Consider the following 26,027-nt stretch of genomic DNA (forward strand, 5'->3'; position numbering starts at 1 on the left):
AGGTGAATGCCCTTTTAAGTGCAATGCAAATACAAATGCCCCTTTAGGGGCAATGGGTAGTTTAGGTTTTTTTAGTGTTAGGTTTTTTATTTTCTGGGATTTTACTGTTAGGGGGGACTTAGTATTTTTAAGGGCTATTGTAGTTTAGATTTAGGTTTAGATTTAGATTAGGGGGTGTTTTTATTTTGGATTAGGGGGTGTTTTAATTTTTTGTAATTTTAGATTAATTTAATCTTTTATTTTTAAAGTAATCTTATGTTTTTTATTTTAATTGTAAGTTAGTATTTAAATTTATGTAATTGGTGTTAATTTAGGAGGTGTTAGTTAAAGGGGCTTAGTAATTAAATTACGGCTAGATTATGAGTTTTGCGTTAGAGGCTATGCAGTGCTAACGAGCAGTTTATGCTCACCGCTCACTTACAGACAGTGCTGGTATTACAGGTTTTTACAAACCCGGCGTTAAAAGACAAGAAGTGAGCATTGAGCAAAATTTTGCTCATTACCGCACTCCAATACCAGCGCTGCTTAAGTCAGCGGTGAGCTGGTGTAACGTGCTCATGGACGATTTCCTCATAGGAATCAATGGGGAGAGCCGGCTGAAAAAAAGTCTAAAACCTGCAAAAAAGCAGCGTAAAGCTCAGTAACGCAGCCCCATTGATTCCTATGGGGAAATAAAATTTATGTCTAGCCCTAACACCCTAAGTCTAAACACCCCTAAACTTACACTTATTAACCCCTAATCTGCCACCCCTGACATCGCCGACACCTAAATTATATTATTAACCCCTAATCTGCCGCCCCCAAATGTCGACGCAACCTACCTACACTTATTAACCCCTAATCTGCCGCCCCCAACATCGATGCCACTATAATAAACATATTAACCCATAAACCTAAGTCTAACCCTAACCCCCCTAACTTAAATATAATTTAAATAAATCTAAATAAAATTACTATAATTATCTAAATTATTCCTATTTAAAACTAAATACTTACCTATAAAATAAACCCTAAACTAGCTACAATATAACTAATAATTACATTGTATCTAGTTTAGGGTTTATTGTTATTTTACAGGCAATTTTGTATTTATTTTAACTAGGTAGAATAGTTACTAAATAGTTATTAACTATTTAATAAACTACCTAGCTAAAATAAATACAAAAGTACCTGTAAAAAATAAACCTTACCGAAGTTAAAATAACACCTAACACTACACTACAATTAAATTAATTCCCTAAATTAAATACAATTAAATACATGAATATGAAATAAAACTAGCTAAAGTACAAAAAAACACACTAAATTACAGAAAATAATAAACAAATTACAAGATTTTTAAGCTACACCTAATATAATCCCCCTAACAAAACAAAAAAAGCCCCCCCAAAATAAAAAAGCCCTACCCTACACTTAAAAGGGTCTTTTGCGGGGCATTACCCCAAAGTAATCAGCTCTTTTACCTGTAAAAAAAATAAAAAAAAAACCCAACATTAAAACCCACCACCCACACAACCAACCCTACTCTAAAATCCACCCAATACCCCCTTAAAAAAACCTAACACTAACCCCTTCAAGATCACCTTACCGGGAGAAGTCTTCATCCAACCAGGCCGAAGTCCTCAACAAATCCGGCAGAAGTGGTCCTCCAGATGGGCAGAAGTGGTCCTCCAGATGGGCAGAAGTCTTCATCCACACGGCATCTTCTATCTTCATCCATCCGGCGCGGAGCGGGTCCATCTTTAAGACATCCGACACGGAGCATCCTCTTCTTTCCACGGCGACTGAAGAATGAAGGTACCTTCAAGTGATGTCATCCAAGATGGCGTCCCTTCAGTTCCGATTAGCTGATAGAATTCTATCAGCCAATCGGAATTAAAGTAGGAAAAATCCTATTGGCTGATGCAATCAGCCAATAGGATTTAACTTCAATCCTATTGGCTGATCCAATCAGCAAATAGGATTGAGCTGGCATTCTATTGGCTGTTCCAATCAGCCAATAAAATGCCAGCTCAATCCTATTGGCTGATTGCATCAGCCAATAGGATTTGTTCTACCTTAATTCCAATTGGCTGATATAATTCTATCAGCCAATCTGAATTGAAGGGACACCATCTTGGATGACATCACTTAAAGGTACCTTCATTCTTCAGTCACCGTGGAAAGAAGAGGATGCTCTGCGTTGGATGTCTTGAAGATGGACCTGCTCCACGCCGGATGGATGAAGATAGAAGATGCCGTCTGGATGAAGACTTCTGCCCGTCTGGAGGACCACTTCGCCCGGCTTGGAAGAAGACTTCTCCCAGCTTCATTTAGGACTTCGGCCCGGTTGGATGAAGACTTCTCCTGGTAAGGTGATGTTCAAGGGGTTAGTGTTAGGTTTTTTTAAGGGGGTATTGGGTGGGTTTTAGCGTAGGGATGGTTGTGTGGGTGGTGGGTTTTAATGTTGGCGGGATTTGTAAAAAAATTTTACAGGTAAAAGAGCTGATTACTTTGGGGCAATGACCCGCTAAAGGCCCTTTTAAGGGCTATTTGTAATTTAATGTAGAGTAGGGCTTTTTTTATTTTAGAGTCTTTTTTATTTTGTTAGGGGGGTTAGATTAGGTGTATTTAGTTTAAAAATCTTTTAATTCGTTTATTATTTTTTGTAATTTAGTGTTTGTTTGTTTTTGTACTTTAGCTAATTTTATTTAAATGTATTTAATTGTATATAATTTAGGGAATTAATTTAATTATAGTTTAGTGTTAGGTGTTAGTGTAACTTAGGTTAGGTTTTATTTTACAGGTAAATTTGTCTTTATTTTAGCTAGGTAGTTTTTTAAATAGTTAATAACTATTTAATAACTATTCTACCTAGTTAAAATAAATGCAAACTTGCTGTAAAATAAAAATAAACCCTAAGCTAGCTACAATGTAACTATTAACTTAGGGTTTATTTTATAGGTAAGTATTTAGTTTTAAATAGGAATAATTAAGTTAATTATAGTAATTTTATTTAGATTTATTTAAATTATATTTAAATTAGTGGGGGTTAGGGTTAGACTTAGATTTAGGGGTTAATAACTTTAGTATAGTGGTGGCAATGTTGGGGGTGGCAGATTAGGGGTTAATAAATGTAGGTAGGTGTCGGCGATGTTAGGGATGGCAGATTAGGGGTTAATAATATTTAATTAATATTTGCAAGGCGGGAGTGCGGCAGTTTAGGGGTTAATATATTTATTATAGTGGCGGCGATGTCCGGTTCGGCAGATTAGGGGTTAAAAAATTTCTTGTAGTGTTTGCGATGTGGGAGGGCCTTGGTTTAGCGGTTAATAGGTAATTTATGGGTGTTAGTGTACCTTTTAGCACTTTAGTTAAGAGTTTTATGCTACGGCGTTGTAGTGTAAAACTCTTAACTACCGACTTTAAAATGCGGTATCAGTCTTGACAGGAGAGGGTCTACCGCTCATTTTTTGGCAGACTCGTAATACTGGCGCTATACAAGTCCCATTGAAAAAAGAGGATACGCAATTTACATAAGTGGATTTGCGGTATTTCCAAGTCTGGCCAAAAAAGTGAGTGGTACACCTGTACCTTCAAGACTCGTAATACCAGCGGGCGTTAAAAAGCAGTGTTGGGACCGGCCAACACTGCTTTTAAGGCTAACGCAAAACTCATAATCTAGGTGTTAGTTATTTGCATTGTTGGGGGTTGGTGGTTTAGGAGTTAATAGCTTAATTATGATTATTGCGATGTTGGGGGTTGGCGGTTTAAGGGTTAATAGCTTAATTAGGTTTATTGCAATGTGGATGAATGGCGGTTTAGGGGTTGATAACTTAATTAGGGTTATTGCGATGTGGGTGAATGGTGCATTAATGGTTAATAGTTTAATTAGGTATATTGCGTTGTGGGGGGTTGGCGGTTCAGGGGTTAATACTTTTATTGTGTCGGGTTTATTTTTGGGAGGCGTGTTAGATTTTTACAGGATATTTAACTTTTTTTTTCTTTTATTTTTTTATGCGCCGGCAGTTTCTAAATTGCTGTAAGTCACTGTAATCTGTATTTATTCACATTTCTGGACATCTGTAGTTCATTAGAATTACAGCATTTTATGAACTGCCAGCGGGGTTTATGTGATTACCTGATGTGCAGGGTGAAATTACGGGCGACGCATGTTTAAGCAGTTACGCTGAAGCTTGTGCTGCATATGTAATCTCACCCTATGAGGCCCATTTATCAAGCTCCGTATGGAGCTTGTGGGCCCGTGTTTCTGGCGAGTCTTCAGACTCGCCAGAAACAGCAGTTATGAGGCAGAAGTCTAAAGACCTCTGCTCCATAACCCTGTCCGCCTGCTCTGAGCAGGCGGACAGGAATCGCCACAATTCAACCCGATCGAGTACGATCAGGTTGATTGACACCTCCCTGCTGGCAGCTGATTGGCCGCGAGTTTGCAGGGGGCGGTGCTGAATATGGAGAGCGTATTGGTCTCCGCATTCAGTGAGGTCTTGCGGACCTGATCTGCACTGTTGGATCAGGTCCGCAAGACCTTTGATACATAGACCTCTATATCTGAATCATTAATGTTTGATTTAAACTTTGCTGTCTCTTTAAGTTTGCATGGTTTTGATAAAGCATAGCACTTTTTTAATCTTTCCAGTTTACTATATTTATGAAATTTGCTTCATTCTCTTAGTATGCTTTGCTGTACTGTAAACCTAGGTAGGCTCAGGAGTGTGTACATTTCTTTAGCACTTAATAGCAACAGTGGTTGCAACAAAGTTTGTAGCTATATTATACATTGTTGCAAACACTGCTGCCATTAAAATGCTAAATGAGAAATGATAACAACTTCAGAATCTAACTTCAAGAGGCTGAGGGAATTAATCCCCAAAATAATTTAGTAATGCATGTTAAATACAAACTTTATCATTTACTATTTTTGAGTAAATGTTGAACTTATTTTCCCCTATAATTTATATTTACTAAATGTGCACAAAAAACGGTTTTGGTCAAATTATCTATCTGTCTCTCTGTCTGTCTATCTATCTTATACCCCCACTAAATAATTTAAGTTTATCTATTGTGCAGCTGCACCTCTGTTGCTCTGAAAATCTTCTCCAGGGTAATAGGGGGCAAAGGTTTTTAGTAACTAATTTTCAATGACTTGATGTATGAATGTTGGTTGATATTAAATTGATGAATAATTTGTCCGAATCCATATTTATTTTAATTTTTTTGTCTAATTACCACTCTTTTATATGCATGCCCAGAACTGTGGAATTTGGTGGCCCTTTTAAAATAAATGTTTAAAAACGGGCCAGACCTCCCATCCAGTGACAGTCCCACATAATAGTTGTGAGGTATGTGAAATTGGTGCAAAGTTGGTTAACGAAAAGTGTGTGGGGGGGGGGATTCAGCCAATCAGATTATTGCTAAGTGGGGCAAATTTACAAGTCTGTTAAACTCATCTTATTTCCATATGGTCTGCTTGAAGAAGCTGATCCACTTTTTCTGTTTGTTTTTTTTAACTTTTTTAAAATAATAATACATTCAATAAACAGTAAAGAAAAAAGACCCCATAGGCCCAATATTCTAAAAAAGGGAGTGGACCCACAAAGTGCTGATGTGAGGCCCCCTCCAGAGCAGTCCTCTTCATCTTCATAGTTGTTGACCTCTTCAATTTAATTGTGGCGGTCCTCTTCTTCTATCTTCTGTCTTCGTTCTTTTTCCATCTTCTGTCTTCCATCCGATCCTTCCTCATGCGATCACTACAGCACACTAAAGCTTGAATGTGAAGTTCCCCCTTATATAGGGGTTCGCTTGCCGTTCTATTGGCTGATTTTTTAATTCTTAGTCCAATCAACCAAGAGAATGAAAACAATTTTCACATTCAAGCTTCAGTGTGCAGTGGTGACCGCATGAAGGAACATCAGATGGGAGAGAATCGGATAGAAGACAGAAGATGGAAGAAGAAAGAAGATGGAAGAAGAGGACAGCTGCCTTGAAAATGAAGAGGACTGTTGCCATAAAGATGAAGATGACCGCCCCTGAGGACCACCGCCATGAAGAAAGAAGAGGAGCACCACCAGAACTGATCACGTAGGAGGCAGAGTCCAGTTGGGTGAGAAGAAACTTTGGCGTTTAGTGTTAAGATTTAAGTTTGTGGAGTTTTTTTAAAAAACAAATTTAGTAGAGAGTTTATTATTAATTTTTGCCCAAAAGAGCTGAAATTACTTTTGGGCAATGCCCTATAAAATGCTCTCCTTAGGGAATTATTTTTTTTTTTAAGGATTTTTTAGATTACGATTTTTTTAGTTTTAAGTATTTTGGTGAAAAAAAAACGTAAAAAAAAAAAACTGTGAGAACTGTAGTGGGAAAATGTTTATAGAATTACGCTGGGATTTGAGAGAAAATTTCATATACTCCAATGGAATGCCCATGTTCAGCCTATTTATGAAATGCCAATTATGCTATGTATTTTGTACTTATAACTACAAATTCCTTCGTAGTTTATGGACACTGGATGTGCAAAAAACACAATTTACATTTATGCATATTTATACAATTTATTCCTATGTAATTTACATACAAATTTTACGATTTTGATAAAATATGATTTGTGGTGAACAATTTTGTTACGATTTTTGATGCACCTTAAAATTTTTTCCCAATTATTGTTTTTTATGTTTTTGTTTTTTTTCTCCACATCAAGAACCCTGCATAGCTATATAAACAGCTCTCAAGATAAAATGTTCCTTTCTAAAATTCTTTGAGGGACTTTACTGATGAAACTACTCTTAGATAATCTCACCAAAGCAGAGTTTTAGATCATTGGCCCTTAGTTTTTAACATTTTACAGGAGATTAAAAATATTGTTTTCGTTTCATAGGCATTTATTCCCCCAGAAATAAAACAAGATCCAAATAATGTTTATGAGAAGATGTCCATTGCAGAGGTTGAGAATAAGTATCCAGTGACTATTAATGGCACAGTGAGTACAATCCTAACAAGTAGAGTTTTTTTCTTTTTCTTTTATAGCAATATAATTTTTTGAATCTCTTCAAAATGTGCTTGTTCAATTGTGAATGTATTATCTCTTTGCAACTCAAACTTTTTTTATGATGATCTTTAAAGGGATATTAAACAGTGCTATGTTGGTAAAAACAAATATGTTAAATCAAAGTTAATATAAAAAGAAAAAGATTGTGTAAAAAGACAGCGAATAACTTACTTGTTTTCTTGCAAAATTAGCACTTAGAAATTCTCAGTGTAGCCCCGCCCCCAGTGTTTTAAGAGCAGAGGATTTTCAAATCCTAAATTTTTACTCTGTCAGTTCTGGGCATCAGCAAATTTGACTCTCTATTATCTAGTCTGTTCACTAGCCTAGAAGTTTTATGACATCAAGCTAAGATAAAACATTAATCCAAAGGCCTTCTTCTCCATGTAGGGCTCTGAAAGGAAGCACAAATGTAGTGTAAAAAAAATAAATCTTATATTATTGTGTCTGTTTATACACAACTATGCTGATTTAAAGGGATATACAGTGGGAGGGACAATGAATTAGAGAAATTATTATTAAAGGGACATAATACTCATATGCTAAATGATGCGGCATATCTGTAAAAAGCTGACAAAAAATATCAACGGAACATCTCTGTGCAAAAAGGGAAGGTATTTTACTTTAAATTTTCTTCAGCTCACAGTAGTAAGTGCTCTCTGAACAGTTATCATTCAGCTACTGTTAGCTGAATATTGGGGGGGGGGGGGGCAGCCAATCAGCTTCATCAGTGCTGATGTCACATTTTGCTTTACTGTGATCTTATGGAATTTGACAGAAATTTCAATAAGTTTCATAGTAAATTTTTTCCTTAAACTGAGGAGGCAAATAATATAACTGTGCTGCACATGCCATATGCACTCTCGCTTGTATGTCCGGGGACTAACATCCTGCTTAAAGTCCTTTAAGGATTTTTCTAAGAATGCTACTGTGAATTTCAATGAGCTTTCAAGAAATAGTGCTCCAATGTTGACGTTTTATTAAATTGAGTTTTTGGAATAATAATTTTAACTTGGTCTCACCTTGCATTAGTGAATCAGACACTTTTTATGCTTTTTTATTTTTTAAGTAATAAGGTTTTCTTTATTTTTATTATTTTCCAGAAATTTAATTGGTTGTCTTACATTAATGCAGTGCTTGCACCTAGTAAGGTTACGGTAACAAACAGTGAACAGGTGATTATGTTTTGTGGTGATTACATAAAGAACATTACAAATTTTATCTCCAAGTTTAGCGGAAGGTAAGCTCATTTCTTATTATTTTTTGTATTTATTTTTTTAGACTTTCATAATTTTTTTTTAAGAATATCATTTGTTTTCTAATTTTAATTTTAGAGACATTCAGAATTTGTTTGCCTGGACTTTTGTAAAATCTGTTGCTGGTGACCTCAGCAGCGAATACAAGGATGCTGGAAAAGCAATAAATCAGGTGAGGCACCATCATTTTAAGGAAGTTTCTGATCTGCTTTTTCAAATTCAAAAAAATAATTGTAAGACAGCTGAGAATTTTAAAGCAACATCAAAACTCATTTTTATATTCATGGTATAAAACAGCCATTAAGCACAGTATTGCAAAATGTATTCATAAAAATGAAATATTTAAAGAAATATGAAACCCAATTTTTTTCATGATTCAGATAGAGCATGCAATGTTAAGCAACTGTCTAATTTGCGCCTTTTATCAATTTTACTTTGTTCTCTCTGTATCTTTATTTGAAAAGCAGAAATGTAAGCTTAGGTGCCGGCACATTTTTGGTTCGGAACCTGGATAAGTGCTTGCTGATTCTAAGCTTCCATTCCTGTTTTTCAAATAAAGATACCAAGAGAACGAAGACATTTTGCTAATTTGAGTAAATTCGAAAGTTGATTAAAATTGCATGCTCTATCTGAATCATGAAAGAAAAAATATGGGTTTCAAAATTAGTTTTGTGGCTGTTACCAACTAGTGGCACACATAAATCTACTACACTGATCAAGGTGTAGAATGCTGAAGGGTCAGGGTTATAAACTCTGTATAATTCTCTGTGGAAAAAAACGGGGAAAAACACAATTTCCAGGTTAAATTACAGGAAAAGAGAACACAATAAATTATAATAATTGTAGTATTTCACTAGGCCTTTTGTTTCTTTTGGGTTTAAGCATTGTATAGAAAATTGTCTGGTATTTTTTTAATTTTTTCCCTTTTAGATTATAGTTTCTTTTCTAAAGAATACTTCCCTAGTGATGAATTAATTGTATGTTGCAGGTGTTTTATGGTTCCAGTGGAGATGTACCAATATGGAAAACTTGTACTACCTTTTGTTCAAACAACTTTAATGATGTTGCTGGAAGAATCTATGTAGAGGAAACATTTTCTTCAGATAGTAAAGCTTTGGTAATGTATTTATTATATCATAAATATGTCAACAATTACATAGCTTTACTACATCTAAATTGACTTACACATTACAAAAAAAATGTATCAAACCATAAATTGTAAGAAAAATAAAAAAAAAATATTATGAAGATTCACAGGACTGTGACTCTGTAGTTTACTGACCATACTTGTTTATAAAATATGGATTTCATATATTGGTTTCCTTCCTGGATAAGACCAGTTGGGCTGTTGAACCTATTTCATGATTTCTTTTTGCCCAGGATTATGGTTAGCTGATTAACTTTCTTGTTTCATTAAAATGTGCTTTTATTGTCTATTTTAAGCTGTATGTAGACATGTCTGAGATTTTCTGTCAAACGAGAGTGGCTTTCAGAACTATTTAAGCTTCAAGGAAACCAAGATCGTATGGTATCTGGTGGTGATGGTCAAAGAAGTTTATCCTTTCACTAACGGCTAGATTACGAGTTTTGCGGTAAGCTAAAAATGCAGCATTAACAAGTCCTAACGCTGCTTTTTTACGCCCGCTGGTATTACGAGTCTTGAAGGTTTAGGGTCACCGCACACTTTTTTGGCCTTACCGCAAAACGACTTACGTAAACTTCGTAAAGTCTTTTTTCTATGGGACTTCCATAGCGCCGGTATTACGAGTCTGTCCTGGGAGGCCAAAAAGTGAGCGTTACACCCTACCCCGTCAAGAGTCCTACCTCATTTTAAAGTCAGTAGTTATGAGTTTTATGGTACAACGCCATAGCATAAAACTCATTTCTAAAGTGCTAAAAAGTACACTAACACCCATAAACTACCTATTAACCCCTAAACCGAGGCCCTCCCGCATCGCAAACACTAAAATAAATTTTTTAACCCCTAATCTGCCGCTCCGGACACCGCCGCCACCACCTAGATTATACTGCTGCCCCAACATCGCCAACATGTACATTATATTTATTAACACCTAATCTGCCGCCCCCAATGTCGCCGCAACCTACCTACACTTATTAACCCCTAATCTGCCGCCACCATTGCCGTCACTATAATAAACATATTAACTCCTAAACCGCTGCACTCCCGCCTCGCAAACACTAGTTAAATATTATTAACCCCTAATCTGGCATCCCTAACATTTCCGCCACCTACCTACACTTATTAACCCCTAATCTGCCGCCCCCAACGGTTAGGTTTTATTTTACAGGTACTTTTGTATTTATTTTAGCTAGGTAGTTATTAAATAGTTAGTAACTATTTAATAACTATTCTACCTAGTTAAAATAAATACAAACTTGCCTGTAAAATAAAAATAAACCCTAAGCTAGCTACAATGTAACTATTAGTTATATTGTAGCTATCTTACTGTTTATTTTACAGGTAAGTATATAGTTTTAAATAGGAATTATTTAGGTAATAATATTAATATTTATTTAGATTTATTTAAATTATATTTAAGTTAGGGGGTGTTAGGGTTAGACTTAGGTTTAGGGGTTAATAACTTTAATATAGTGGCGGTGACATTGTGTGTGGCAGATTAGGGGTTAATAAATGTGGGTAGGTGGCAGTGATGTTAGGGATGGCAGATTAGAGGTTAATAATATTTAACTAATGTTTGCGAGGCGGGAGTGCAGTGGTTTAGGGGTTAATATGTTTATTATAGTGGCAGCGACGGGGCAGCAGATTAGGGGTTAATAAGTGTAGGTAGGTGGCGGCGACATTGGGGCGGCAGATTAGGGGTTAATAAATATAATGTAGGTGTCGGCAATGTTGGGGGCAGCAGATTAGGGGTTCATAAGTATAATGTAGGTGGCGGCGGTGTCTGGAGAGGCAGATTAGGGGTTAATAAATATAATGCAGGTGTCGGCAATGTCAGGGGTGGCAGATTAGGGGTTAATAAGTGTAAGATTAGGGGTGTTTAGGCTCAGGGTTCATGTTAGGGTGTTAGGTGTAAACATAAATTTTATTTCCCCATAGGAATCAATGGGGCTGCTTTAGTGAGTTATACGCTGCTTTTTTGCAGGTGTTAGACGTTTTTTTAGCCGGCTCTCCCCGTTGATTCCTATGGGGAAATCGTGCACGAGCACGTTACACCAGCTGACTTAAGAAGCGCTGGTATTGAAGTGAGATTTGGAGCTAAATTTTGCTCTACGCTCACTTTTTGTCTTTTAAAGGGACAGTCTACACCAGAATTTTTATTGTTTTAAAAGATAGATAATCCCTTTATTACACATTCCCCAGTTTTGCATAACCAACACAGTTATAATAATATACTTTTAACATCTGTGATTATCTTGTATCTAAGCCTCTGCAAACTGCCCCTTTATTTCAGTTCTTTTGACAGACTTGCAGTTTAGCCAATTAGTGCCTGCTCCCAGATAACTTCACGTGCACAAGCACAGTGTTATCTATATGAAATACGTGAACTAACACCCTCTAGTGGTGAAAAACTGTTAAAATGCATTCTGAAAAGAGGTGGCCTTCAAGGTCTAAGAAATTAGCATATGAACCTCCTATGTTAAGCATTCAACTAAGAATACCAAGAGAACAAAGCAAAATTGGTGATAAAAGTAAATTGGAAAATTGTTTAAAATTACATGCTCTATCTGAATCATGAAAGTTTATTTTGGCCTATACTGTCCCTTTAACGCTGGGTTTGTAAAAACTCGTAATACCAGCGCTGTAGGTAAGTGAGCGGTGAGAAAAAAATGCTCGTTAGCACTGCATAGCTCGTAATACAAAACTCGTAATCTCGCCGTAAGTTTCTTATGAGATCACCTCAGCAAAATTTCTTATGTCAGTGTCAAAGCATACACCAAGATTTGTAAAGAAGATTTTGTCACCCTTTTGTTCAGCAGAAATTGTTTTTGCAGTTGAATTAGACAGTGATTTCCCCACTATACTACAATTGTTTTAGATTGCAGACTAGTTTACTTTGCTTTATATATGTGGTATTCTGTTTTAGAAACATGTTAAATTGTTTGGCAATATATTTACTGTAGCACATGTCAACATTCTTGTAGTATTGCTGTAGTTTAGAAAGTATCTCATACTCTCAGTTAGACAGTAAAACATATGAGGGTGTTTTAGACTGTTTTCTAGAACTAGAAATATTTCATGAGATATTACTTAAAGGGACAGTAAACCTCAAAAATAATGTTATTTAATTCTGCACATAGTGCAGAATTATATAACATTATATTAGCTTTATCTTTATAAAACCTAATATTTTTTTTAAAAAAATGACAGTTTTTTTAGACCCACTCTCTGTGCTCTTCTGAGCGAGTCTGTTTTTTTCACACAGTGCATCGGGCCAGCTGTATAGTCACAGCCCGGCCCGACCGCGCCATTATACTCAGTGCAGCTCGCTCCTGCTCTGTCTGACAGCAGGAGCGAACTGCACTGTGTATAAAAGCGCGATCGGGCTGGGCTGTGACTATACAGCTGGCCCGATGCGCTGTGTGAAAAAAACAGACCCGCTCAGAAGAGCACAGAGAGCGGGTCTGAAAAACAGTCATTTTTTAAAAAAAGTCAAAGGGAATATTAGGTTTTATAAAGATAAGGCTAATATAATGTTATATAATCCTGCACTATGTGCAGAATTATATAACATTATTTCTGAGTTTTACTGACACTTTAATTCTCATCTAGGCAATCTCTTGCCTTGTCTTGTTGCTTTTCTGAATTTTCATAAAGTAAAGCCGTTTTTTTCCATTTTTTTCTACAGGTGGTCATTTTTAGTAGATTGACTCAGAAGATCTTTAACACATGAAAAGAGAGTGCATGAATTAATTTGGTTCTCTGTACTAGTCTAGAAGGGCCTCCAATAATTTGTATAACAAGTTAGAATTGTCCTTCGGGTTTATGAGCTTTTGCTGAACATTTATTGTGCAAAATATCTTGTTTTTCTTCCAAGTATAATTTGTTATTTTTGTTCACTAAACATTTGGTAAGAATGTCTTGCAGACAGCACATGTTTATAACCCTGCCTGCCACAATAAGATTTTAATCTTCCCTACAGAAACCTTCATATTTTTCATTTTGGCACAAAGCCACCAATGCACGAAGAATATATTAAAGGGACATACAAGTGCTAGACCATTTTAATAATACACAATATCATGCCTAAAGCTATGGGCCAGATTGCAAGTGGTGTGCTATTTTTATTTGCACTCATGTGTATTACAAGTTGAAAGTAAATTGTTAAGATTCTAAAGTTTATCACGGCTCAAGCCTATTCTTGAAGTTTCATGAGTTTTGGATTCCCAAACTACAAATAAATTGTACTTAGTGCATCTTTTGGGCTGCTTAACGATGCTTAAAGTGATGGTAATCTCTCCCCTTTTTAAAAACAGATCTGGACTTGTTAGTGATATGGAGTTTCATTAATCAGTTGTAATAAAGTTGCGCTATAACTTACTTTTTAATGTAGATATGAAACTTAAATACTCTGTGCTCTGTTGCCCACTTCAAAAGTCAATTTCTTTCCTAAGATATGGTGAGTCCACGGCTTGAGTAATTACTGTTGGGAATATCACTCCTGGCCAGCAGGAGGAGACAAAGGACACCACATCTAAACTGCCAAGTATCACTCCCTTACCCACAACCCCCAGTCATTCTCTTTACCTTTGGTGCATGGAGGAGGTGAAGTTTAGGTTTCTGAAGAAAAATTGATTTCCTATTGATATTCCACGTCATTCCTTGCAGTCGGGTAGTGGTGGCTTTAAAGCAGTTAGGAACTTGTGAAGAGTTTTTTACTGCATTTTCCTAACAATTGCTGCCTAGTTTAGAAAACCAGAGTTGGCTACTCTGTTCTTTCTTTTTCAAAGGTCTCTGTGAAGAACTGTGTCTTCTCATACCTTGTAACTGTCTACATGCCGGACAGCGGAGCAGGTAAGTGCTTTTTCTTCCAGTTGGGGAGACCATGCACTTAACAAATTAAAAGACACTGTTTTTTTAATGGGACATAGATAATCCTGTTGTATGGGTTACACTGGGACATGAAGCAGGCACTGTAGCATGTGTGAGACTAACATTTAAACTCTTTTAAAAAGAAAGGGTAAAATGTTTTTTAGGCTTTATTCTCTGACACATATTTACTTGATAAAACAAATTCAAGTTTAAACTGAAAGTAAGGCTGAATTTTCTCCATTTCTGGGTGATCCGGTTTTAATTGGTAGTAGTAAGGCACCTCAGTAATTGAGGTGTGGGGGTTGCCTGAGGGGTGTTTTAGAAGTTTAATTGATGCTTATTAAATGTTTTTTCTTAACTTTTCTCAAATAATTTTAGCTGGGGATCAATCCTAATTTTGGATAACATTTAAAGTGTATATTTTCCTTAGCTTATTTTAATTGAATATTAAAATCTTTTAAACTTATCTGTACAAGTTTATTTACTGTTTCACAACATGTCTGATATGGAGCAAGAGCCTGCTCTCATGAATTCATGCTTATTATGTTTAGATGCACAAATTGCGGCTCCTATGCAATTTTGTTCTTCATGTGTCAAGAAAACCTTGCAAAATAAAGGTAACATTTTGGAGCCTAATGTCTATCAGGATGATGCTGATACCTCAGCTTTCTCCTGCTATGTCGCAAGCCTCAATTGCATCACATGTAGTGCCCTGCGGTTCCTCTATAACTCCTAATGGAGTTTATTTAAAAGCAGAAATTGCTGCCCAGGTATCTTCAGCAGTATCTGCGGCATTAGCTGCCATTCCCAGATTACAGGGAAAACACGAGAGGACATCTAGAAATTCAGAAAGTAAGGTGCCTGTCCTCAGTTCTGCTTCCCAAGTTGCCCTTTCTCATAAGTCTGATGAGGAAGATACATCAGGACTTTCTGAGGGTGAAATCTCAGATTCGGACAGTATAATTCCTTCTTCTGAGACTGAGGTGGTATCCTTCATATCTAAGCTTGAACCCCATTTTTGTGTATTGTTAAAGGGACAGTCAACACCAGAATTTTTGTTGTTTAAAAAGAAAGATAATCCCTTTATTACCCATTCCCCAGTTTTGCAAATCCAACACAGTTATAATAATACACGTTTTACCTCTGTAATTATCTTGTATCTAAGCCTCTGCTGACTGCCCCCTTATTTCAGTTCTTTTGACAGACATGCAGTTTAGCCAATCAGTGCTCACTCCTAGGTCACTTTACGTGCATGAGCTCAATGTTCTCTATATGAAACATGTGAGCTAATGCCCTCTAGTGGTCAAAATTTATTTAGTTTTAGCTTGTATTTAGGTTTAGCTTTCAACTAAGAATACCAAGAGAACAAAGCAAAATTGGTGATAAAAGTAAATTGGGAAGTTGTTTAAAATTGCATGCCCTATTAAAATCATGAACGTTTTTTTGGACTTGACTGTCCCTTTAAAGGACATTTTAGCTACTTTAGATGACTCTGATACCCCTGTTGTTGTCACTCCTAAGAAATCTTGTAAACTTAATAGTTTATTTGATGAACCTTCCACTTCAGAGGTTTTTCCTGTGCTGGACCATGCTAGGGAGATTATCTCACAGGAATGGGAGAAACCAGGGGTGTCTTTTTTGCCCATCTCCCATTTTTAAGAAAATGTTTCCTGTCAAGGACTCCATTAAAGACCCTTGGTATACTGTACCCAAAGTTAAAGGGGCCATTTCCACTCTGGCTAAGAGAACCACTATTTCTTTTGAGGACAGTTGCTCTTTTAATGATCCGATGGACAAGAAGCTGGAGGCTTATTTGAAAAAAGATTTATGTTCATCAAGGTCTTCAATGGCAACCTGCAGTGTGTATTGCCATTGTAACTAGTACGGCATCTTTTTGGTTCCACGCCTTGTCTGATTCTCTTCAATTAGAGACTTCCTTGGATGAAATTCAAGATAGGATTAAAGCTCTTAAATTGGACAATTGATTTATTGCAGATGCCATTTTACAGGTTGTTAGACTTGGAGCTAAAATATCTAGTTTCCTCTAAAGTCAAGCTTCTGGCGATTCCTTACAAAGGCAAAACCTTGTATGGACCCTGTTTGGCAGAAATCATCTCTAATATTACGGGTGGAAAAGTTTCTTTTCTACCTAAAGATAAGAAGAATAGGCCTAAAGGACGTCAGAGTAATTTTCATTCATTTCGTAACTTTAGAGGAAGCCTTCCCCTTCTTCTTCCAAGCAGGAACAATCCTAGTCTTCTTGGAAACCAAATCAGATTAGGAACAAGGGGAAACAATCAAAGAAACCCGCAACTGATTCCAAATTAGCATGAAGGGCTTGCCCCCAATCCGGGATTGGATTAGGTGTGAGGCAGACTTTCTCAGTTCTCTCAAGCCTGGATACGTGATGTCCCAGATCCCTGGACTGTGGAAAAAGTATCCCAGGGTTACATATTGGAATTCAAGACTAATCTCAAGATTATCTGCAGACCAGATAAAGATAGAGGCATTCTTGAAATGCATACAACATCTTTCCTCCTTGGGAGTGATAGTTCCAGTTCCAGTGCAGAAACACGGTCTTGGGTTCTACTCCAACCTATTTGTGGTTCCCAAATAAGAGGGAACTTTCTGTCCCATTCTAGACTTGAAGTGTCTAAACAAGTTTCTCAAAGTTCCATCCTTTAAGCTGGAGACTATACGCTCCATTCTTCCTTTAGTACAAGAGTATCAGTTCATGACAACCACCTAGACCTAAAGGATGCGGATCTTCATGTTCCTATTCACAGGGACCATCACAGATTCCTGAAATTTGCCTTTCTGGATAAACATTTCCAGTTTGTGGCCCTTCCATTTGGTCTAGTTTCGGCTCACAGAATTTTTTCAAAGGTTCTGGGGGCTCTTTTGGCAGTGATCCGTTGTCGTGGAATTGCTGTGGCACCCTACCTGGATGACATATTGGTTCAGGAGCCATCTTTTTAACAAGCAAACTCTCACACAGAGATATTGTTGTCCTTTTTCTTTGTTCCCACGGATGGAATGTGAATCTGGAAAAAAGCTCCCTTTCCCCTGCTACAAAAGTAGTGTTCTTAGGGACCATAATAGATTCTCTACTGACAGAGGTCAGGAAAAACAAAATCATGTCCTCTTGGCTCTCTCTTCAGGCTACTGCTCATCCTTCAGTGGCTCAATGTATAGAGGTAATCAGTCTGATGGTGGCTTCCATGGACATCATTCCTTTTTCTCGATTACATTTGAGAGCTCTCCAGTTGTGCATGCTCAGACAATGGTGAAAAAGGGTGTGTGTACAAGCGCTAAGGTAATCCCCAAGCTGTATCCAAACAGAGTTCCTAACCAACCTCCAAAAAATAAGCACAAGTAGTAAGAAGTGAATACAGCGCCAACAAGAGGCCAAGGGATAAATATACTCACAGAGAGATAAAAGAAGATTATTTAATGAACCATGTTAAAAAGCATCAGTAATAAAAGACTATATATAAAAAATGTAAAAAGCACATATAAATAAAATTACAAATACAGGAATATCTTACAGAAGCGGCTCAAAGGGCCAAAGCTGATAATTACAATAAAAACAGAGGTAATAACAGGTGATCAGTGTGAGTGGTACACCAGAATAAGAGTGTATACTAATAAAACAGAATTAGCCTAAGTACAACTGTAGCAAGTGCATCAAGCAAAAAACTAATAAACAATAATACAAACAATAGTGTTCAAAATTAGTGTTACAAAAATAGTGTTCCAAAAAATAGAAAAATGCACTGCAGTGCAAAAAAAGGGGGGTAGCAAAATAATTGTATAGATACAATCAAATAGTGAGTGAGTGCAAATGGATATAAAAATGCTAGCTACTTAATCCAGTGAGGTTAAGATATAATTAAATAAAATACACAATATGCAATAACATAAAAAATAAAATACACAATATGCAATAACATAAAAAATAAAATATAAAATATAATCCAAAAAAGTGTTCAAAAAGTTGATCAACAAATGTTAGTGAAGAACAAAAATAAGTCAATCAAAACTAAAAAATGGAAAAAATGGGTGATTAAAAGCAAGGTGAAAGTGAGGAAATTGATTCCTTCCAATGTTAGTTACTTTAACAGATCCAAATTCCTGAGTGTGGTTGCTGAAGTAGCTGATTGGATCCTAGCACCTGTCAGCTGCTCCTATGGTATCCTAAAAAGTGTCCTTGTAAAAAAAGAAATTCACAACATAGTGTATCCAATATGAGAATGAAGTAAAGATTAAAGTAATGCTTACCAATATGTCAACGCGTTTCTGCCCTCAAAAAAGGGCCTTTCTCAAGACTAGACCTAGTCTAGTCTTGAGAAAGGCCCTTTTTTGAGGGCAGAAATGCGTTGACATATTGGTAAGCATTACTTTAATCTTTACTTCATTCTCATATTGGATACACTATGTTGTGAATTTCTTTTTTTACAGGGACACTTTTTAGGATACCATAGGAGCAGCTGACAGGTGCTAGGATCCAATCAGCTACTTCAGCAACCACACTCAGGAATTTGGATCTGTTAAAGTAACTAACATTGGAAGGAATCAATTTCCTCACTTTCACCTTGCTTTTAATCACCCATTTTTTCCATTTTTTAGTTTTGATTGACTTATTTTTGTTCTTCACTAACATTTGTTGATCAACTTTTTGAACACTTTTTTGGATTATATTTTATATTTTATTTTTTATGTTATTGCATATTGTGTATTTTATTTTTTATGTTATTGCATATTGTGTATTTTATTTAATTATATCTTAACCTCACTGGATTAAGTAGCTAGCATTTTTATATCCATTTGCACTCACTCACTATTTGATTGTATCTATACAATTATTTTGCTACCCCCCTTTTTTTGCACTGCAGTGCATTTTTCTATTTTTTGGAACACTATTTTTGTAACACTAATTTTGAACACTATTGTTTGTATTATTGTTTATTAGTTTTTTGCTTGATGCACTTGCTACAGTTGTACTTAGGCTAATTCTGTTTTATTAGTATACACTCTTATTCTGGTGTACCACTCACACTGATCACCTGTTATTACCTCTGTTTTTATTGTAATTATCAGCTTTGGCCCTTTGAGCCGCTTCTGTAAGATATTCCTGTATTTGTAATTTTATTTATATGTGCTTTTTACATTTTTTATATATAGTCTTTTATTACTGATGCTTTTTAACATGGTTCATTAAATAATCTTCTTTTATCTCTCTGTGAGTATATTTATCCCTTGGCCTCTTGTTGGCGCTGTATTCACTTCTTACTACTCATGCTCAGACAATGGAATGGCAATCACATGCGGATCTATCTCAGAGAATAGAGTTAGATCAGTCGTCAAGGGACTCTCTCCTGTGGTGGATTTCTCAGGAATATCTGTCTCAGGGCACATGCTTTTGGAGACCTTCCTGGGTGATCGTGACCATGGACGCCAGCCTGCTGGTCTGGGGAGAAGTCTGGAACTCGTTAAAAGCTCAGGGCCTTTGGACTCGGGAGGAGTCTGCTCTTCCCATCAACATCTTGGAGTTGAAGCGATTTACAATGCTCTATTGGCTTGGCCTCAGATGTCCTCAGCCAAGTTGATCAGGTTCCAGTCAACAACATAACCTCTGTGGCTTATATCAATCACCAGGGAGGAACTCTGAGTTCCTTAGCCATGAAGGAAGTTACTCAGATTCTTCAGTGGGCAGAGATCCCCAATTGCTGTCTATCTGCCATCCACATTCCAGGAGTAGACAACTGAGAAGCAGATTTTCAGAGCAGACAGACTTTTCATCTGGGGAGTGGGAACTCCATCCGGAGGCGTTTTCGAGCACAGTCCTCAAATGGGGGGTGCCGGAGTTAGATCTGATGGCGTCCCATTGGAACACCAAACTTCCAAGGTACGGTTCAAGGTCAAGAGATCTGCAGGTCATTCTGATAGATGCTCTGGTGGTTTGCTCTCCTTCCACGAGTCATTGCTGGTATCAAACAGGAGAGGGTGTCAGTGATTCTAATAGCCCCTGCGTGGCTTCGCAGGATCTGTTTTGCAGACCTAGTGGAGATGTCATCTCTCCCACCTTGGAGACTACCTCTGAGGAAGGACCTCCTGATTCATGGTCCCTTCCTTCATCCAAATCTTGTTTCTCTGAAGCTAACTGCTTGGAGATTGAACGCTAAATTCTGTCGAAGCATGGTTTTTCTGACTTGGTCATTGAGACCATGATTCAGGATCGCAAGACTGTTACTGGAAAGATTTACCATAAGATATGGCGTAAATATTTTTATTTGTGTGAATCCAAGGGCTACTCTTGGAGTAGAATTAGAATTCATATAATTTTATCTTTTCTTAAGGAAGGCCTGTAGAAGGGATTGTCAGTCAGTACCCTGAAGGGTCAGATTTCAGCTTTCTGCTTTATTAGTTTTACTACATAAACATTTGGCGGATGTGCCAGATGTGCAATCTTTTTGTCAGGCCTTGGTCAAAATCAGGCCTGTCTTTAAGTCTGTTGCTCCTCCTTGGAGCCTTAACCTTGTTCTTAAAGTTTTACAGCTGTCTCCGTCTGAGTCATTGCATTCCATAGACATTAAGTTGTTATCTTGGAAGGTTTTGTTTCTTGTTGCTATCTCTTCTGCTCGAAGAGTCTCGGAACTCTCAGCTCTTCAGTGTGATTCCCCTTATTTTATTTTTCATGCCGATACGGCGGTTCTTCGTACTAAGTTAGGTTTCCTTCATAAGGTTGTTTCTAATAGAAATATCAATCAGGAGATTGTTATTCCCTCCCTGTGTCCTAATCCTTCCTCTTCCAAAAAACTTTTGTTACACAATTTGGATGTTGTATGTGCTCTTAAATTTTACTTACAGGTGACTAAATATTTTTGCCAGTCCTCTGCCCTCTTTGTCTGTTTCTCTGGGAAATGTAAAGGTCAGAAAGCTACTGCTACTACTCTTTCTTTTTCTTTACGAATTTATAATTCGTTTAGCTTATAAGACTGCTGGACAGCAGCCTCCTGAGAGAATTACGGCTCATTCCATAAGAGCTGTTTCCTCTTCTTAGGTTTTCAAAAATTAAGCTTCTGTGGAATAAATTAGCAGGGCTGCAACTTGGTCTTCTCTACATACTTTTTCTACATTTTCCAAATTTGATACTTTTGCCTCGGCTGAGGCTTCTTTTAGGAGGAAGGTTCTTCAGTTGGTGGTGCCTTCTGTTTAGGACTGCCTGTCTTGTTCCTCCCTATTTATCTATGTCCTCTAACTGGGGTATTGGTTCCCAACAGTAATTACTCAAGCCGTGTACTCACCATATCTTAGGAAAGAAAAACAAAATTTATGCTTATCTGATAAATTTATTTCCGGATATGGTGAGTCCACGGCCCCACCCTTTATTTTAAGACAGTTGTTCTTTTGACTATAACCTCAGGCACCTCTACACCTTGTGTTACTCCTTTTACTCCATTTCCCTGCGGTCGAATGACTGGGGGTTGTGGGTAAGGGAGTGATATTTGGCAGTTTAGCTGTCGTGCTCTTTGCCTCCTCCTGCGGGCCAGGAGTGATATTCCCAACAGTAATTACTCAAGCCATGGACTCACCATATCCAGAAAGAAAGAAATGTATTAGGTAAGCATACATTTTGTTTTTTCTTTGAGCTAACGGTTTGAATTGTTGTCCAATCAGTGCTCTAGCTACAACAAAAGTGCCATATTGGAAGTGCGCTGATTAGACAACAATTCAAACCGTTAGCTCACAGAAAAATTGACTTTTGAAGTGAGCGGCAGACTGCAGGGTATTTGAATTTCATATCTATATTAAAAAGTAGGTTATGTAGCTCAACTTCATTACAACTGATGAATTAAACTCCATCTAAAATATAAAATATATTGGAGACCATGCCATTAGGAAAGGATTCCCTTTGTAACTGCATATTTAAAATTCTTTAGTTATTGTTATTAATTTTGTTCTGTTAGAACATTTCTTATATATATTTTTAACTTGAAAATGTTACCATTTAATTTAAAATCGTTTGTCACTATAATCACATTGTTTAGCTTAACTTTAATGTTCTTGTTCTGAAGGTCAATGAAATGATTTCAGAAATCCGTACATCGTTCTTGGAAATGTTGGAGGAACAGACATGGATGGATGAAATAACAAAACAAAAAGCAGCACTAAAGGTGATGCATTACTGATTGTTTTATCATTACCTTGTACAGTGAAAAATTAAAGGGACACTCAAGTCAAAATTAAAATTAAACTTTCATGATTCAGATAGAGCATGCAATTTTAAAAAAACATTCTAATTTACTTCCATTAACAAAATATGCACAGTCTTTTTATATTTACACTTTTTGGCTGATGGCTGTCACATGATACAAAAGGAGGGGAAATATACATAACTTAGAAATTTGCAAGAAAAAAATCTACTACTCATTTGAAATTCTAAGGCCCCGATAATCGAAAGTCCTATGAGTCAGCAAAATATTCAAAGTGATACGCCGCTATGTCGAGCGAGCTTGTTAGAACATTCCAAGCTCCCAACATAGCCGCTTTGCAGAGAGGTGTTTACTATACACCCATTGGTCAGCTTAGACAGCACCCAGTGTTGCTGACCATATTGGTGATGTATAGTAAACTATCCCTTTGAATAACTGCCATCTGCCTAACCGCTAATCCTAATATAACATTAAACATTTTTTTTTGGGGGGGGGGGTGTAAAATCTGCTTGTACCACTCTCCCTGAAGAGGAGATTGAGCAGAATCTGTAACATGCAAATGCTGCAGATAAAATACCTAGTTTCGGCAATTTTCAAATTTACACCTAGATTACGAGTTTTGCGTTAGAGGCTGTGCGGTGCTAATGAGCAGTTTATGCTCACTTACAGACAGTGCTGGGATTACAGGTTTTTACAAACCAGACAAGAAGTGAGCGTTGAGCAAAAGTTTGCTCATTACCGCACTCCAATTACAGCGCTGCTTACGTTAGCGGTGAGCTGGTGTAACGTGCTTGTGCACGATTTACCCATAGGAATCAACGGTGAGAGCCGGCTGAAAAAAAGTCTAACACCTGCAAAAAAGCAGCGTAAATGTCCTAAACGCAGCCTCATTGATTCCTATGGGGAAATAAAATGTATGCCTACACCTAACGCCCTAACATGAACCCCAATTCTAAACACCCCTAATCTTACACTTATTAACCCCTAATCTGCGCCCCTGACATCGCCGCAACCTACATTATATTATTAACCCCTAATCTGTCGCTCCGGACACCGCCGCCACATACATTATACTTATGAACCCCTAATCTGCTGCCCCCAACATCGCCGACACCTACATTATATTTATTAACCTCTAATCTGCCTTCCCCAAAGTCGCCGCAACCTAGCTACTCTTCTTAACCCCTAATCTGCCGCCCCCAACGTCACCGTCACTATAATAAACATATTAACCCCTAAACCGCCGCACTCCCGCCTCGCAAACATTAGTTAAATATTATTAACCCCTAATCTGCTGTCCCTAACATCGCCGCCACCTACCTACATTTATTAACCCCTAATCTGCCGCCCCCAACGCTGCCGCCACTCTTCTAAATATATTAACCCCTAAACCTAAGTCTAACCCTAACCCCCACTAACTTAAATATAATTTAAATAAATCTAAATAAAATTACTATAATTAACTATATAATTCCTATTTAAAAGTAAATACTTACCTATAAAGTAAACCCTAAGCTAGCTACAATATAACTAATAGTTACATTGTATCTAGCTTAGGGTTTATTTTTATTTTACAGGCAAGTTTGTATTTATTTTAACTAGGTAGAATAGTTATTAAATAGTCATTAACTATTTAATAACTACCTAGTTAAAATAAAGACAAATTTACATGTAAAATAAAACCTAACCTAAATGACACTAACACCTAACACTACACTATAATTAAATTAATTCCCTAAATTAAATACAATTAAATACAATAAAATAAAATTATCTAAAGTACAAAAACAAACAAACACAAAATTACAGAAAATAATAAGCAAATTATAAGATTTTTAAACTAATTATACCTAATCTAATCCCCCTTATAAAATAAAAAAGCCCCCCCAAAATAAAAAAAAAAGCCCTACCCTGCACTAAATTACAAATAACCCTTAAAAGGGCCTTTTGCCGGGCATTGCCCCAAAGTAATCAGCTCTTTTACCTAAAACAAAATTACAAATCCCCCCCCCAACATTAAAACCCACCACCCACACAATCAACCCTACTCTAAAACCCACCCAATACCCCCTTAAGAAAAACCTAACACTAACCCCTTGAAGATCACCTTACCGGGAGAAGTCTTCATCCAACCGGGCCGAAGTCCTCAACGAAGCCGGGAAAAGTCTTCATCCAAGCCGGGCGAAATGGTCCTCCAGACGGGCAGAAGTCTTCATCCAGATGGCATCTTCTATCTTCATCCATCCGGCGCGGAGCAGGTCCATCTTCAAGACATCCGGCGCGGAGCATCCTCTTCCAATGAAGTCTTCTTACTAAATGACGGTTCCTTTAAGTGACTTCATCCAAGATGGCGTCCTTTCAATTCCGATTGGCTGATAGAATTCTATCAGCCAATCGGAATTAAGGTAGAAAAATCCTATTGGCTGATGCAATCAGCCAATAGGATTGAAGTTCAATCATATTGGCTAATCCAATCAGCCAATAGGATTGAGCTGGCATTCTATTGGCTGTTCCAATCAGCCAATAGAATGGCAGCTCAATCCTATTGGCTGATTGCATCAGCCAATAGAATTTTTTCTACCTTAATTCCGATTGGCTGTGGCTGATAGAATTCTATCAGCCATTCGGAATTGAAGGAACGCCATCTTGGATGACGTCACTTAAAGGAACCATCATTTAGTAAGAAGACTTTGTTGGAAGAGGATGCTCCGCGCCGGATGTCTTGAAGATGGACCAGCTCCACGCCGGATGTATGAAGAAGGTGCCGTCTGGATGAAGACTTTTGTCCGTCTGGAGGACCACTTCGCCCGGCTTGGATGAAGACTTCTCCCGGCTTTGTTGAGGACTTCGGCCCATTTGGAAGAAGACTTCTCATGGTAAGGTGATCTTCAAGGGGTGGGGTTAGTGTTAGGTTTTTTTGAGGGGGTATTGGGTGGGTTTTAGAGTAGGGTTGATTGTGTGGGGGGATTTGTAATTTTTTTTACAGGTAAAAGAGCTGATTACTTTGGGGCAATGCCCCGCAAAAGGCCCTTTTAAGGGCTATTTGTAATTTAGTGTAGGGTAGGGCTTTTTTTATTTTTTTTTGGGGGGGGGGTTATTTTGTAAGGGGGATTAGATTAGGTGTAATTAGTTTAAAAATCTTAACTTAATTTGTTTATTATTTTCTGTAATTTAGTGTTTTTATTTTATACTTTAGATAATTTTATTTAATTGTATTTAATTGTATTTCATTTAGGGAATTAATTTAATTATAGTGTAGTGTTAGGTGTTAGTGTAATTTAGGTTAGGCTTTATTTTACAGGTACTTTTATATTTATTTTTGCTAGGTAGTTTGTAAATAGTTAATTATTTAGTAACTATTCTACCTAGTTAAAATAAATACAAACTTGCCTGTAAAATAAAAATTAACCCTAAGCTAGCTACAATGTAACTATTAGATATATTGTAGCTAGCTTAGGGTTTATTTTATAGGTAAGTATTTAGTTTTAAATAGGAATAATTTAGTT

The 26,027-nt window shown here is 37.0% G+C and overlaps 1 protein-coding gene across 3 annotated transcripts in view; it reads left to right on the forward strand.

Moving 5' to 3' along the window:
- Positions 1–26,027, forward strand: part of LOC128656253 (neprilysin-like) — a 256,431-nt gene that overhangs the window by 178,497 nt on the left and 51,907 nt on the right. For all 3 annotated transcript variants that reach the window (XM_053710068.1, XM_053710069.1, XM_053710070.1), the window contains 5 exons: positions 6,869–6,970; positions 8,140–8,276; positions 8,371–8,464; positions 9,281–9,409; positions 22,384–22,482. In XM_053710068.1, the coding sequence (XP_053566043.1) occupies positions 6,869–6,970; positions 8,140–8,276; positions 8,371–8,464; positions 9,281–9,409; positions 22,384–22,482 (561 nt within the window). The remainder of the gene's footprint in view (positions 1–6,868; positions 6,971–8,139; positions 8,277–8,370; positions 8,465–9,280; positions 9,410–22,383; positions 22,483–26,027) is intronic.

The sequence above is a fragment of the Bombina bombina genome, chromosome 4, assembly GCF_027579735.1.
Source record: "Bombina bombina isolate aBomBom1 chromosome 4, aBomBom1.pri, whole genome shotgun sequence".
Taxonomy (NCBI): domain Eukaryota; kingdom Metazoa; phylum Chordata; class Amphibia; order Anura; family Bombinatoridae; genus Bombina; species Bombina bombina.